This window comes from Lactuca sativa, chromosome 6 (genome assembly GCF_002870075.4).
Source record: "Lactuca sativa cultivar Salinas chromosome 6, Lsat_Salinas_v11, whole genome shotgun sequence".
Classification (NCBI taxonomy): Eukaryota; Viridiplantae; Streptophyta; class Magnoliopsida; order Asterales; family Asteraceae; genus Lactuca; species Lactuca sativa.
This window is the reverse complement of record NC_056628.2, coordinates 55,092,046-55,109,361: the sequence shown is the minus strand read 5'-3', so window position 1 is coordinate 55,109,361 and position 17,316 is coordinate 55,092,046. Positions and strand designations below refer to the sequence as shown.

The window sequence follows — 17,316 nt, the reverse complement described above, 5'->3', positions numbered from 1 at the left end:
GGATATTTTTGAGTAAGCCTTGGAGGACCTAAGATGATTCTTCAGGAAAGTAAGGATAGGTGTGGAAGGTAGTATTGAGCTCGTACTATTGGAAGGACATGATCTATACTCGCATCGAGGAAGTTTTGGGGATTCTGAGGGCTGGTCGGGAGAGATAGCATGGTTTGATACCATGATTCGTGGAAGCACATGATCCAGTAGTTATGTACCTATTATTCCTTGTGGTAGGGTTGCTCAAGGTCGTGCATTCGAGTCGCAAGACTCAAGAAGGAAACGGTTGCTATGATCGGCTAAAGAACTGCAGCTGGAAGTGAGTAGTTGATTGATAGATTGGAATGCCGCTATCTATGGTGGGGGTGATGCCCTTTCAGTTCTCTGAGTTCGTAGAAAGAGTGAACAGGCTTGTGGATTTTAGAGTTAGTATGTAAACCCATAATAGGGTCGTTGTGTTTGGCGATAATATGTCAGTGCAGGAATGCACTGGTGGATTGATGTGTTATGGATGTTTTGTAATGTGATCAGGGGTACATGTTCTTGGGATATAGGCAGGTCAGGTATCGGATTGATGGTTGGGATTGCAGGCTAGGAGGGCATGTTTTGGATCGTAAGTCGTTGTTGGCTTATACTCTTGCAAGAAATCCTTAATGTTAAAGTGACCATGATTGGGGAAATTTCACCCTCCTGCGCTTGCATTGACATACTATATTGGGATAAACACTTAAATATTTCTTGATGCCTTTGTTTTTCTAAGGGATATAATTAATAAGCTTTTTAGTATAATATTAAATTTATTTGAAAGTTTAATATATAATGATTTCTATCTATAGTTATTACAAAGAAGAAAACTATTTCAAGGTTGACATAATTTTTGTAGAACGTCCTCAATAATTTTTTTAGGCAGTGTTGACATTCCGCTATTAATCCATGTGAGATCATAAGCCCCTGCATATTCATTCCCATTTGCATTAGGATAACTATATTAAATACATATATAACATCTACCAATACCATTCACACCATTTTAATATAACTTCATAATTAGAATAACCTTTTTATCGAAATTTCAAACCACATTTTGTGAAATGAATATTATACAGACTTGTTTAGATGTTAATATATTATGGAGGTTACATGATTAATATTCCCTGCATGTTACCATCTCGATGGATCAGTACGTAATCCTATACATACGGAGTACTTCATATCAATCATTATCAATAAAACAACCTACCCCCGGTGCATACCTCGATTATGCAATCAATTTTAACAGATATAAATAACTGAATCAACGGGTTGGTTATAGAGCTATAACATTTCTTAACGAATTCATCATGGTCACCAAACTAAATATTGTTCCAGTCTTGATGATTTTCCTCCTCTTTCAGTACTCATATTCAGCAAAGGTAACATATAACGTCCTAAGTTTTGGAGCCAAAGCCAATGGGCGCTTAGACTCAAGAAGTGCATTCCTAAAAGCATGGGGTTTGGCCTGTAATTCAACAAATCCCGCCATCATCTATGTACCCATTGGCAGGTACTTGATTGGTTCTGCAATCACATTCTCCGGCCAAACATGTAAGAGCAAAGCCATCACAATGAAGATAGATGGTACTTTGGTGGCTCCCTCAACGTATAATGCTGTAGGCAACGCCCAAGTTTGGATTAAGTTTTACCGGACTAACCATGTTACAATCTCCGGTGGAACCCTTGATGCCCAAGGTTCTTCTCTATGGGCCTGCAAATCCTCTGGAAAGACATGTCCTAAAGGAGCTACGGTTCGTATGCACCCCTTATAAACTTTTTTATATAGTTGTTTTTAAATTCCTTTCTAAGATTATATATATATATATATCATTAATGTTACAGACACTTGGCATCTACCATTCCCAAAACATAGTGATCAGTAATTTAAGGTCATTAAACAGCCAAATGTTCCACATCCTGTTATATGCATGCACCAATGCCAAGCTACAAGGGGTGAGCATCTCAGCACCCGGGCTCAGCCCAAACACAGATGGTATCCATTTATCATCTTCCACAGGCGTCACTATCTTGAATTCTAAGATCTCCACAGGGGACGACTGCATCTCCATTGGCCCTGGCAATTCTAACATCTGGATAGAGAAGGTGGTTTGTGGCCCCGGTCATGGCATCAGGTACATGAGTTTTTTATATATAACATCTATAGTTTTGTTTTGAACTATGATATATTATTATTCTTCTCCAAGTGTGTTTGTGTATGTGTTAATTAGTTGTGTTATGTGGATGCAGCATCGGGAGTCTAGGTTGGGATGTTATAGAAGCGGGTGTTCAGAATGTTACTGTAAAAACTGCGACATTTATAGGTAGTGACAATGGTTTAAGGATAAAGACATGGGCAAGACGTAGCAATGGATTCGTGAAGGATGTTGTTTTCCAGCATGCAAGTATGGTGAACGTAAAAAATCCGATACTAATAGATGCAAATTACTGCCCAAACAATGAGAATTGCCCGAATCAGGTTTCAGGAGTAAAGATCAGCAACGTGCTGTATGAGGATGTACATGGAACATCAGCAACACGGGTGGCAGTGAAATTTGATTGTAGAAAGGGGAAGCCATGCACTAATATCAGACTAAAGGATGTTAACCTAAAATATGCGGGTCAACCAGCAGTCTCCTCTTGCTCCTTTGCTGCTGGTACTGCTTCTGGATTACTTCAACCTACAAGTTGTCTCTAATTCAAGTACTCGATTCTAGGAAAAAAAAATTACGCAATCTTATTCGGGACTTTTATACATCCGAAGCAGACAAATAAAAGATTGGACATTTCCACCTCCAAAATTAGTTGAAGCACGAAAATTTCTGATAGACAATCAATCTGGTGTTTGATATAAACCGGACAACTTTTGATACATCCGAAAAAGCACAAACCTTTTTTCTTTTTGGGGTAGATCTAGTTGTTAATTAGTCAACACAGCATCATAAAGTCCATTGTGTGTACATAGATCTTCTAAAATAGGATAATTTCTTATTTCCTTTCCTATATGTTGTAACTTGTACTTTATATTCTTCAATATACAACATAGCTACTGATCCATATTTTTTTCCACTTCTCGATTTCTCTCTCTTCCCTACTATTGTCAATTGCGGCGGCGACTCCACCAGTGATGAATGTGTCTTTTTCACTAGCCGCTCTACTTCATATGCTATTATTAAGCGATCATCTTATAATTATTTTGTTGTGGCATAATCAGGTCCTGCCACTCCTTGCCTGTCCGAAACTCAAAAACTCACAGGATACGTGCATGGCACCGTTAGCTCTCCGGAACCCACAATTGTTGATGCAAGTAGGTAAAGCTTCTCCCTATCTTACCTATCCCTCTCAGCAAGAGGCTGACCAACTATTTATTCTTCTGCTTTATTCTTCCCTCTCTGAAGATGCCAAGGTTAGGGCATTCGGCCTAAAAATAATCGGTGAGGTATGGTACGATCTTGAAACTCCTACAAACACTACTCCATTTAATGGTTGCATACTCCATGAATAACTTCCTCAACTTCAGAAGGGAAATCATACGGTGTCCGATTACGGTTGTAAACTCAAAACTATATGTGATCAACCTGCAGTGATTGGTCTTCACAAAAATCACAGGTTATTGGGGGCTTCTTTCGAGACCTTCTCTATAACACAACTAGCTATAAAACCACATCCCTCTTTTTGTGACTTTCTCTCTCAAGCAGAAATTAATGAATTGTTTCTTACTTTCGCCTCACGTATCTCCTCTTCCACCCATGTCTTTTTTCAGCACAACCACATCAACCTTCTCATGAAACACGCTTCTCATGGCTCATGTAATTCTTCTTGTGGTATGACAGATCCACAAATCATGGTGCTTACTCAAATGGTCATGGAAAAGGCCGTCGTCGCACTATCAACTTTGTTGTAAGGATGGAGATTATGCATTTGTAACGTCCCACAAATGCTAATAAAAATTTCATTTTAAACATTGAGTCATACAACCAATTGTTCCAAAATCAAATAAAGTAAAACTGTATTTTCAAACATCATAGTATCTCAAAAGTGACCAATGCGGAAAAAAAACCATAAAGGGATGCGGTATAGTCAAGCCTGACCATTCACTTTGAAACTAGAAGTACCTGAAAAATATTAAACTACAAACCGTAAACACAAAGCTTAGTGAGTTTCTCCAAAATACCACATACCGTACATACATTAACATGGACTACCCCTATGGTCTTTCATATAATTTTCATGGGTTGTCCCCATGGTCTTCCCTTGTAGTGCCTTGGCTACCCCAAGGTCTTACACACAACTCCCGTGACCTACCCACATGGTCTTTCAAACAAGTGTCACGGGCTAATCCCAGAGTCTTCCATGCAAGTATCATAAAGACGACTAGCATCCTACATAACACAATCCCGTGGGTTGGCATTGGTGCCTTCGACCCACGAGTATAGTATGAAGACTCACCTCGATCCTAAAGACAAGAAAAACCACCCACTCGAGCAGAAGATATCAAGCCTCTCGTTTCTAAACATATCCACAATAAAACCCTAACTAACAATCAAGCAAATGAATGGCGCATGGAAGGTCTAGGCTCACAATTAAAATTCCTTTGGGCAAAAGACCTTTTTCCCTTCCCATATTAAGTCCCAACATGGTCGAGCAAAAGTCGAACAGGTCAAAAAGTCAACGCCAACCCTCAGTTGACTTATGCCCTACGTAAATGATCAACGTCATGTGTACATCCGTTACACCCATTGTAGGGCCACTGATCCAGTTAAAATCTGTTAAGATCTTAATATAGCAAGCCAAACTTCCGATCTCCCAGTTCTGATCTAAATGAATATCTAGATGGATAAAGTTTCTAACTTTATCACTTTGCATGTCCAAGATGCACATGTGTGACATCCTCAATTTCATGGCCATAATGGACCATTTTGTTTATGCTTTATCTAAAAATTAGAGTATCTTTTTGAAGAAATACGTTGCGGAATTTGTTCCTAAAAATATGATAAGTAAATTATCAAAGCATTTCTGAATAAATGAGTTTTCACTATATTAAAAACGTTAGAGTGTCATTGTCAATATAGTACATAACCACAAATAAAAATAGTACAGGCCTTACAACAGCTAGTATTCTAATGGCCTATAATCTATAGATCTCTCATCAGATCAATATTTATGTGCTCTTTTTCCTCTACCTGTAATACAAGGAACTGAGTGGGCCAGGCTTCAGAGCCTGGTGAGCACATAGGTTTTTCAACTCACCATAATTGAGTTTATTAATTTCATCAAATCATTCAACCCGATTACCCATTCCCGTTATCCTCACTTTCTGTCCCTAAAGCATCTAATTCAAAGGACCTAGCCTAAGGATCGTCATTGGGATGATAATTATGCTTAGGGGATTCCTCAGGAATATATGTTAGTAAGGCAACCATGCGGAGGATGGAGTACATTGGTGAACATATCGCTCACAAACACCTATAGGTTGTGATCCTGCTTGCGTTCCATTAGACTGTCTAGAATAGTTCGTGGTCGTCATCTATACTCCGCTGGATGATTGGGTCAACTTTCAACATCGAAACCTCTCATCATTTTATTTCACCTTTCATCATCTATTTCATCTACTCATCTTTTCCTAACATATTGATAGGTATAACATACATATACAGTTTAAATCAAGTAAAACATGTTTAAATCGTTCATCCAACATAGATATGAGGAACACAGATAATATGCACGTATAGCACGTAATATATATATATATATATATATATATATATATATATATATATATATTAAATACTTCATATTTATGTGTAAGATGAAAGTAACTATGCACTCACATGTTGAAGTGATGACCCGTAATTCGGGCAACGCTTCATTTCTAACAATTTTCATTTCCTCCGATGAAGCCGATTATCATTCTTGCTAGATTTTTGTCTAATATTTATTGCAACTAATTATTAATCTAGATTCATCATTAACTCAATGTCTATGTCGTGATCCATCAAGTAAGGAACAATCAGGTAGGATCATATCAGAAGTAGGGTCTTTTGGCATACGTAATATATTGTTTGGAAATCCCACTTTAAACACCTCACTAAATCACAGCCTAGACATCATCCCCGTAAGTAGATCAATCAGTATAACAACTTTGAATCATTGATACATGTTTTTTATAGGTTCATAATAATGATAACGAACTTAAACATAAGTTATATACTTAAAGTAGGGTATGCATAACTCACTTACAAGGGGGTTTAGCTAGGAGCGGCGCTCTGCATGGCCAAAACTTCTGAGTCGAAAGCTCTTTTCTCGGAGCCTTCTGACGCTCTGGGATTCGCCTCTAACACTTGGGAAGTGCTAGGGAAGGGGAAGTGCTAAAAAGGGTATTTGAGAGAGAAAGAATAGATTTGGTGTGAAGAAAATGAGAGATTTGCGCCTCTATTTATAGGTTGGAAACTCGCAGTACGCGGGGTGTAAATAATAGATATGCTGGGTGTATAGCATGTTATGTTGGGTGTACATCGACAGGTGTTGCAATCCGGTGGCAAGGTGTGGGGAGGAAGCAACGGTAAGGATTGTGCCATGTGTCAGCCTCGCATCTTAACCAAAAATTTAATTATCTTCTCAATTCCATAACTTTCACATACGATCTCTATTTTTTTTCATTCTCTATATCCACGCGTAGGTAGCAACACGATCTACAACTTTTGTTTAGACTCCATCTGCTAATTTTGATTTTATTTTTTAAAGTTATTCTTTAACAAGCTTCTGCAGTTAAAGTCCGTAAAAAATTCATAACTTTGTCATCCGACGTCCATTTTCGTCTTTATTTATATTGTTACGCTCCTATTAACGAGATCCTGGAATCTTGTTTATATTGTGTCGGCTAAAAATAGATCGATCTAAAATTCGATTTTCAGGCTGCATACTACTATGTAAAATCTTAGAAATATCATAATTTCCTTGAACGAAGTTAGATTTTGGCGTTCTCTGTATGCAGCTCTCGGTTTACCATATACTATGACTCTCGTTTAGATTGCTTACGCTAAAAAGTATGTTATCGCAAACTCACTTTTTACGATACACAGCGTCGTGTCGGTTTTGTCGCTAAACTTCGATGGGTCATAACTTCTTCCTTATAAGTCGGATTTCAGCATTCCTTATATCCCAGAAATCCTTGTTACGACTACTTCAAATTTCTTTAAAATATTGGGTCAAATCTTCATTCTATTTTGGAGACATAATATTATTATTATTATTATTATATCATTATAGGCATGTATATTGCACATAAATCATATAATACTCAAATAATTTTTCTTCATTACTTCAAAATAGGTTACAAATGTTGACCTTAACTATTAAATCATTATAATAATGTTTTCCTAGACAGGCGGGTGTTACAACACACAACCAAAATCTAGGTCCAAGATGTCACATTTTGCTCAACAAATCACGCATGGATGCATGACAGTGACCAAGCTCTCATTTTCATGACTCTAAAATCTCAAAAAACGTCATAATGAGGCATTCAAATTGTTTGGAGTAACCCCAACTCACAAGGATCAAGGTGAAGCGACATAAAGCATAAATACCCATAAGACAAATAGATCTAACAAAAAGGAACATCAAGATGCAAGTTTTATAGCTTTTGGAGATATGTGATGAAGTGCAAAGGTTGGATCTACAAAGCTTGGAGCTCACATTTGCTTCTCCAATGGACTCCTCCAATAATGCACACAAAATCACACTAATGTTTCCAAAACTCACAATGGGTGGCTATGGTTTCAAAAGAATGATATGAGGTGATGGAGGCTTGTTATGGGAAGGTTTCCAAGAAGTTAGAACCCTTAAATAGGACCCAAAACGTTAAGGTTATGGTTCTGGTCAGCAGCGGCTACACCTTGCATTGCAAAACCTACGCTATACATAGACCAATAAAAATGTTTTCCGCATTCAGCATCTATGCCATGTGTAGCTTGCCTATGCCCTAAGTAGGGCAAAACCCTCAACTTCCAATTCAACTTCAAACAACATCATCATCGTTTCAACTTCATTTTCGGTGTTCTTTATATGCACATAAAGGTATTGAAGAGCCCTAGAATTCTATTTAGTTACTTTTGGCTTAACACATATCGAACTAAAACCATAATCCATGCAAGAAGCATTAAATATTGTAATGCCCTGTTCCAAATCATTTCCTACATGGGGGTGGTGACACGAACACCGAGTATCATTAGACTTATGGGCTCTAAGGAAAAGAGATTTAGACCTATTTGGGTGTGGGTAATGTAATTTGGATGATTTGGGAGTTCGGTCTGTGTTTTGGCGCCAAGGGGTATTTCGGTAAAGTGTTAGTTTGGGGTTTTATAACTTTTGGATTTTTGTTCAGAAAGTTTTAAGTCAAGGATGAGTTTATAGATGTTTAGAGCTTCTCGTTACCTTTCCGTGGATATAAAGAACGTCAAAATCGGAGTTAGAACGAAGAAGTTATGTCCGTTTCAAGTTTGGTCGGTTTTGGGTTATGTTGAGTACGGTAGTCGTATAGAGGGGAGTACGTTGGGCGTATTGAGGCACCCTGAGTACGTTGGGCATACGCAATCAATGCCCAAACCCTATTTCAGTCGTTTAAGCCCTATTTAAGCTCCTCAACTACCCCAAACCTACTCCATTCTTAGCCTCTACCCTTCCAACACCCCTTCCATGAAACACTAACCCTATTTGAGCCTTGTATGCTAAAAGAAGGTCTTTTTGAGTGCTTTGGAGTATGCATGGTGCACCTTGGACAAGAAGGAACTTCTTGGAGAAGTGTTGGTTGCATTGGAGCTTGTAGATCTGGACTTTGGTCACCATCATCTATCTTCTAGAGGTATAAAGTTTGAATGTTGATGATGCTTTTGTTAGATCTAACTAGTTTTGGATGTTATGAGCTTTTGATTATTTTAGTGCATAAAGTTTAGATCTTGAAAGTTTTTAACCTTGTTGTGGATGAAGTTGGCAACTTTATCCATCTAAACATCATTTTGATTTAGATTTGAAAGTTGAAGACTTGTACTTAATGGATTAAGTAGAAAAAGATGAACTTGTGGGTCCCTTTGAGACTTAAAGACTAAATCTTGTTTGTTGGGACCATTCTAATGGATAAAGTTGGAAACTTTATCCATTATAAAGCTATTATGAACTATAAAAATTTGATCTTTGCCCTTCTATCCCTTCCGTGCAAGAGTTGTGATGTCTTATTGGGTTAAGGACTTAGGGTTTTCGACATTAAAAACTTTATAGTCATGCAAAGTCATAAAGTTGGAAACTTTATACCTTAGGTCATCATTTTAGGCTTAGATCTGAGTTTTTGGATGTAAGAAGTTAATGGGATAAGCAGTTAATGGAGTTTTTGGACTGGGCTGAGTATGTTAGGCGTAACTGGTGGTACAATGCGCGCACACGGTCATCACCCTGCTTTTTGGTCAACATCAGAGTACGTTTGGCATACTCTCTTGGTACGCGAGGTGTACTTCGTTGGAAAGAAATATTGACTTTTGGACCTTGACCATTGACTTCGATTTTGATCAGGGTTGACAAACTTTGACCTAAGGGTATTTTTTTAGTTATCGGGTAAATTATTGATTAAGATTGTATTCATTGTTAGTTCGCGTGAGGTTATCCAGTTCGACGGTCCGAACAATTATTTGATTATCATTGGATTGAGGTGAGTTTTGTCACTATGTTTAGCAGGTCGAAGACACCAATGTCAACCCATGGTTTGTTATGTAGGATGCTAGATGTATGTGTGACTCTTGAATGCGTATATGATTTGTATATGGGCGGGGCCCGTTATGCAAGTTAGGGTGGGGACCATTATTCTCAGAAGGCGGGGCCCGATCATTGTGTCGTATGCTATTATCTTTGTGATTGTCACATGTGTTTGTATGTTTATATGATTATATGTTTAAATGTATGCTGGCAGGGACCGATTGTTATATTGTATGCTATTATCTGTTGTGCGAGTTAGGGTGGGGCCTGTTACACTCATTGGGTGGGGACCGTTATGTGAGTTAAGGTGGGGCCCGTTATACTCAGTATGCGTGGCCTGTTATGCGTGTTTGGGCGGGGACTGTTATAGTAATTGGGGGGGCACATTGTGTGTTTACACTACTAGAAAACAGGCCTTTAATGACGCGCAAACAATGACACGCGCTGATAGAGGACGCGCATTGGTGCGTGCCCTAAAAAATAATGTCAATTTTGCAAAATTTGAAGAATAGAGGATACGCATTTGTGCGTGCCCCAAAATTAATGTCTAACGAAAAAAATTAAAAACACGGAAGACACATAAACTTAAGTGGGCGTCGTGTAGAGGTGTCGCTTTATAAAATTTTAATAAGCGCGTCCCTCTTTAATTCAACTAAGGGGGGAAACCAAATCCCAAAATAATTCAAGTACCCGCCTTCCCCAAAAAATAGAACCTCACAATATCTTTCATGGAGTCGGCGATTGGGAGTCTACGAATCCTCAAACTCGAAATGCCGGCGATTTTAAGGCTTTTCTTATTTCGATATCAAAGAAGAACTAGGGTTTTTACTTTTTATGATCTGGACCTAACAAGTTCACACCCATGAACTAGGGCTTTTATTAGCCAATAGCATTCATTTTCGCTGTTGTTGGTTCATTATCCAATCGCCAACCACTGCTCGCAGCACTTGGCCGTCGTCAGTTTTCCGATTCCGCCGACGATTATGCCAAGAGAAACTACGCCAACAATGTTTCTGAATACAATACCATCATTGGATCTCTCACTTCTCAAAGAAGGTATGTCTCTCGCCACTCTTTTTCCATTTCTTACTTAATCAACAGCAGCACACCCTTTTTCACTCCTCTTTTTCTCTCTCTGCAAACAACCAAGAAGTAGCAGCAGCAACACAAGAAAGATGGGTGAAGGAAAATGCTAGGGTTTTCTGCTCGATTCCACTGTTCACATTGATTTTCTCATCTAAATTTGAACTGTTTATGTTGATTTTATCTGTTAGCTAGGGTTTTCTACTCGATTCCTCTATTCACATTGATTTTCTCATGTTTGGCACATGATGGAAGGTTGAAGGAGCCATGGAACACTCGTACATCTACTATTCTTGTTATAATGGCACAGACCAGGTATATTCAATTTATCCTCAAGACTTGTTTCAAGAAATTGTCTCTGAATTGCTCATGCTTTCTCCCCTGTAGCTTCTTCAGTCAGTTGCCCTTTCCACCAAGTTAACCACCAATCAACTTGTTCCCAGAGCTCAATGATAGAACAGGAAACAAGACAAAAGATGGTAATCCTCCAATCTGAAGCACCCTTAATTTCAGTGCTGATAGCAAAACTTGTTCAAAGAAAGATCTCATTTTCTTTTTAAGCAATTTATGCTTATCAGCTAAAAGATGTAGCAATTCCATTTCGTGTGATGCATAAATATTATGCCAAAAATTGTGTGCCTTGTCCCCTTATAGTGCCCTGATTCTTATACACGTGATTAGCTCTAGTAATACAAATCCAAAAGTGTATATGTCAACTTTTTATGCTATTAGTTCTCCAGTGAAGTGTTCTGGTGCTTGATACCCTGAAATTCCAAAGACCCGTCCTCCATCGTTGCACATGTCTTGTTCAGAGTGGAAGCTAATGGGGCCAAAATCAGCCACCAAAGGCTTGTAATCACAGGTTAAGAAAATGTTTTTAAGTTGCATGTCTTTGTGAACTATACACCCCACCCATGTAATCTTCATGAAGGTACCATAATCTTATTGCTATTCCAATTTCTATTAACAAACGTGATGACCAGTCCAAGTGTGTTCCCTTGATCCCCAGTTTGTTGTTAATATCCATGACCACTGGAATATATGAAATTGCCCCTTATAGTTGTAAGATCTGTCCTGAAGACAAATCAGATGTTGCCTTAACAAATTCCAATCCTATAAATAACATTGAAAGTATTGGGTCCTTCAATTCTTTTTCCCTTCTTTCTTTCCATTCTATCCATGGAAGAAGTTGAACGCTTGTATCACCCTGAAGAATGTCAGATATAAATGACATTATTTATCTTTTTTTCTTTTTTTTTAAACTAAAAGTACAGTAAACATTAATGTGTTATTTGTTTGTATTTTGTTAGTATCATTCATATAATGTTCAATTTTTATAAAAAGTACATAGTAAATTGGTTGTATAATGTATATGACTACCATTGATATTATTTGGCAGCATCAATTTTCATGTTCAATCTTTGGTCTATAAACTTACAGATTCATATATCTATCAACATTTAATTTAGGGTGTAGTTTTTCTTTAAAATGATTACTTGTTTATTAAACTTTTGCTATTAATTGTTTTTTTTCTTTGTTAATTAGTTATGTTATGATGTAAACTAACATTAAAAACAATCAATTATATATTAGACTATTATTTGTTAGTATCATTCATATAAATGGTTTTCTAAAAATGAAGGTCATCAAGGGCAAAGTGAAAGATGTTGAATTGCCTGAAAAAGCTGATATCTTGATCTCAGAGCCAATTTATAAAAAATACGTTTATACCCCTACCCCTACCCATCACAAACATTTCACTTATGATATTCTACTTTTTACAGGCACATTGTTAGTGAATGAAAGAATGTTGGAGTAATATGTGATTGCAAGAGATCGATTTCTTGTTCCTAATGGGAAAATGTTCCCTACTGTTGGAAGGTGATTAATTAAACTTCTTGAGAGTATAAATATAAATTATGACCTATTTCTAAAGGTAACCTGTTGCTCTTAACACATTCTAATAAATATATATTAGGCTGTTTTTAGGGGCTGTTTCCTTTCTAATGCTATTATGCTTATTGGCTGCCTATTATGATGTATATAATTTTTTTTTGGCTATTTATATTGCAGAAAGGACCTGTTGTTGCAAACACAGTGATAGGTCAATGGAACACCACATCATGGAAGCTATGTGGACTCTGATAAAGACACTTATTTGACTGTTTTCTTTGATATATCATCAAGTGATAAAGATCCTTCAGGAAATGTAAATCCACAGTTGTATATACAAACCACCACAAGGTAATCACCTTTCTTTTTTACCCATTTTAAAATTGTTTGTTTGAGCATGTAAGGGTAAAACGATCATTTTGGTACAGATACCAAAGTTTTGATGGGAAACCGAAACTACGAGTTACTACAATCACTAGAAGATGGGTGGAGAGTGCTATTGTTTCAGAGGCAAAAAATAGTAAAACACTTTTATTTATTTGGCTAAAAGACTTATTTACCCTTTTCTTTAACAGGAATTAATGCAAGGTTTCAATGTAGAGAGTGTTGTTGTTTCAGTTTTTGTTTGTTTACTCTTCCTGATTTTGTTTCTAAGTTATTAGAAAACTATTACTTTTTTATATTTCCAGCATGTATTTTGTTTGGATGGAGTTGCACCCATGGAAACCACTCAAGCTTTTAACAACTCCGAATCTCACACCACCACAATAAAAAAACCCATGGCAAGAGGATGGTCTCACAGCTGAAAAAATTGCTGTAAGTAGTTAAAACATTTAAGCTACTCCAAAAAAATAGTATTTTTTTATGATTCAAAAGATCTTATTAGCTTTAAACATCCTTTTAATGATCAAAACAGTAGGCTTAGGAACTGGAGGCGTGGAGATCCATGTGTTTCAAATTGGACCGGAGTCCTATGCTTCAGCAAAACCCTAGACAATGGTTATCTTCATATTCGAGAACTGTAAGATATTAATTCTCCAATTTATATGATTGTAACTATAAGTTTTAAAGCGACAATATATAACCAGAACATCTAAGTCTGTGTGTGATTTTTGTAGGCAACTACTGAATCTCAATCTTTCTGGAACTTTATCTCCTGAAATAAGGCGATTATCTTATATGCAAATATTGTGAGCCAAGTTCCTAATTTCACCTACATTACTTTGTTTCCTTTTTCTTGATAATATTTTGTTATGCATATAACATATTTGCTCTTGATCTTAAAGGGATATCATGTGGAACAACATAGGTGGGAGTATACCAAAAGAGATAGACCAACTTACATCCTTGAAATTCTTGTAGCTTTATTTCCTTTTTCCTGTTTAATTAATTAATGAGTAGATATTGAACCATTTAAGGTAATCTGTAATTATGTGCATGTAGGCTTTTAAATGGAAACAATCTAACAGGCTCCTTGCCAGAAGAGATTGGGAATCTCCCCAATTTGAACCGCATACAAATCAACCAGAACCACATATCTGGACCAATACCAGTCTCATTTTTAAAACTGAACAACACAATGCACTTGTAATTTTATTATTATTTGTTCCTATATTTTTATAATCTAATTTCTATATGATGACTACTAGTATTATCATATGTGGGTTTGTAGTCATATGAACAATAATTCACGTTGAAGGAAGTATAAGAAGCTAAAATTATTCTGAAATTTTACTTTGTTTCATGTTTTTTGTTTTTCAGGTTCTAATAATCTTTTTCCCCATTTTGTGGTTTCATTTAGTAATAATCCTTCTGAGGGGGTGTTTGTTGGGCTGCTTCTTTCAATGTCATTAACAACAGTGGTAAGTAAAATCTTACTACTATGAACCTCTTTTGCTTAAACCTACCTTATTGACCTGTAGCTGATTAAACATTAAATTAATTATGCAGGTTTTGAAGTTTTTGATGGAAAAGAATAGTGTTAATGCTCTTCATAGAAAAGTATGTTGGTATTTTAGGAAATTTGGCTAATAATTTAGTTAATTATATAAAAAATGTTGAAATCTTACATTTGTCTACTATTGGAATGAGTATTTGTAGTATTACATTTGTCTACTATTCGAATGATTATTTGTATAACATTAACTTTTGTGCAATGCATTGTATTATTTGTATATGGTATTTTATTTTCCATTATGTGACATAAAATGCAAATTTAATATGAAAATAAGTAAATCCATAAATAATTTTTTTTTTAATTTAAAATTACGATATGCAAAAATGTGTGTCATCTTCATTTATGACATGGCCTTTCTTGACAGGGGCTTTCTTGATACGCATTGCGTGTCATTAACACGCGCGTCGTAAGGTTACGAAACGCGAATGCGTGTCGTCCTCTCTTATGACAGGGCCTTCCTTGATACGCATTGCGTGTTGTAACCGCGCGTCGTAAATGCGTGTCGTAAATGCGCGTCGTCTCTAGACGACGCGCAAATGCGCGTCGTCTATCTTTATGACATGGCCTTCCTTGACACGCATTTGCGCGTCGTCTGAGCCATTTACGACGCGCAATGAGCGTCGTAAAAGGCCTTTTTTCTTGTAGTGTTATTTATGTATATATGGTATGTGGTACTTTTTGGGAACTCACTACGCATTATTGTAACACCCAGTTTTGAAAGTATTCGGTGGTGGGTTCATAGGCCAAGGGTATAGGCGACTCGGTCTTTTATGGGTTCCTGGTCTTATTCGGAAGGTTTTACGCACAGGGTATGCTCAAACTTCCTAAACCCTAATTATAGGGCTAATCACTATATAAAGAACATAATGCTCTAGATATTAGCCTCCCTCTCATCCTTAGACAGCCACAACAAAACCCTAAACCTAGCTTGAGTGTTATTGGAGCATTGGAGGCCATTAGAGAGCATTTTGGTGTTGTGAAGCCATTTTCCAAGCAAATGAAGAGCATAGCAAGGTGGTGGACCAAAGGAGAAGCAGTAAATCCAAGATTGTGGTTCCATTTCAGATCACCTTGAGGTATAAAGCCTTGAACTTTCCTCAAGTAGGCTTAGATCTAGTGTTGTATGGTTTTGGAGTCTTTTTGGTCCCCAATAATAGAGCTTTGTGGTTTAAATCCGTCTCCTAGGCTTATAGTTGCCACTCTCAGTGCTAAATGAGTCCCTAAGGCAGAAAGTTGTCATCTTGGATGTCTTATCGGGTCCATGCATGAGTTACGATCACTTTTATGAGAATAGAATGCAATTTTTGGAGTTTGGGATTATTATGGTTATGTAAACTCACCAAAAAAGAGACTTTATTGATTAAAACATTGAAGAGGAATTGGATATGTGTTTATAGCCTTTAGAATATACTATTAAGTGCTTAATGGAAAAGTGACTTAACAGAGTAGTACGTTGGGCTTGGTGTGTTTTAGGCCTCGGATTGGGCCATACATTGGATTTTAGTTATTTGGGCCTTAGTGGGCCATCAAAAGTAAGATAATTTGGGCAAGAACATGTTTGGGTTTAGGGTAAGGCCCATTAGAGGGATTGGGCCCAATAAGAAAATCGGGCCATTAGCGGGCCACTAGTGGGCCTGGGAAGCCTACCTAGTGTTGGGCCATTTTATATATTATGGTATGGGCTATAGATATGGACCAAGTTGGACTATGGGTAAAATGGTCTGTTTACCCTAAGGAGAATTATTGGTTTGGAATAATTGTTATTTTGGGTAATGGTAGCTTGGTGTGTCGAGAGATCAACAGTTCGAGGATTTGCCAGCTAGCAGCGAGAGGCTATTCGCAGGATTTTACAGTCAGCTTGCGACGTGAATTTTCTCCGTTAGGAATGGGTCAAAGGCACCAATGTTAGCCCGTTTATGTATGTTAGTGTATACTAGATTTAGATCCGATGTTGGGGTTAGCCCGATGTAGTTTATATGCTTCCGGATTAGGGTCTGATGCCGGGGGGGGGGGGGGGGGGGGGGGGGGGGGCTCGAAGAAGGTTTATATGTATGTTTCCAAACTATGGGCCGGGCGGGGCTCGAGGAAGGTTTATATGTATGTTTCCGAACTATGGTTCGATGTCGGGTGGTACCCGAGGAAGGAATGCATGTTTAGTTATCATTGTTGTATTTGCGAAACTTGTATGTGCCTGGTAGGGAGATGAGTGTGGGCGGGGGGCCGTATCTTATCACTAGCTGAGTGTGGACGGGGTTCCATATCTCATTAGTAGTAGAGTAGGGGCGGGGCCCGAGATAGGTGAGGCCTTGAGTCTAGAAATATTAGTGTTGTGCTTTCTTGTTATGTGTTAGTTTGATTATGCTTATACGTTTGTATGGGTATAGCGGGCGGAGCCTAGAGACAGGCAGGGCCTAGTAGAAACAGATATATATACCGAGCAGGGCTCGATGCCAAGCGGGGCCTAATGCCAAGTAGGGCCTAATGTCGGATTTATCTGATGCCAGGAGGGGCACAAAGTAGCGGGCTGGGCCTAATGTTTGCAATATATGATTATACGTATGATATGTGGTAGTTTGGGGAGACTCATTAAGCTTCATGCTTATGGTTTTAGGATTTGG

General features: G+C 37.7%; 1 protein-coding gene across 1 annotated transcript; it reads left to right on the top strand.

Annotated features, from left to right (window-relative positions):
• The first annotated feature begins 1,286 nt into the window (after nt 1-1,286).
• On the top strand, nt 1,287-3,299 carry LOC128126603 (polygalacturonase-like). The gene is made up of 3 exons (XM_052764441.1): nt 1,287-1,775; nt 1,867-2,156; nt 2,272-3,299. The coding sequence occupies exons 1-3, from the start codon at nt 1,332-1,334 to the stop codon at nt 2,717-2,719; spliced, it is 1,182 nt and encodes a 393-aa protein (XP_052620401.1). The 5' UTR covers nt 1,287-1,331; the 3' UTR covers nt 2,720-3,299.
• The last annotated feature ends 14,017 nt before the right edge of the window (nt 3,300-17,316 follow it).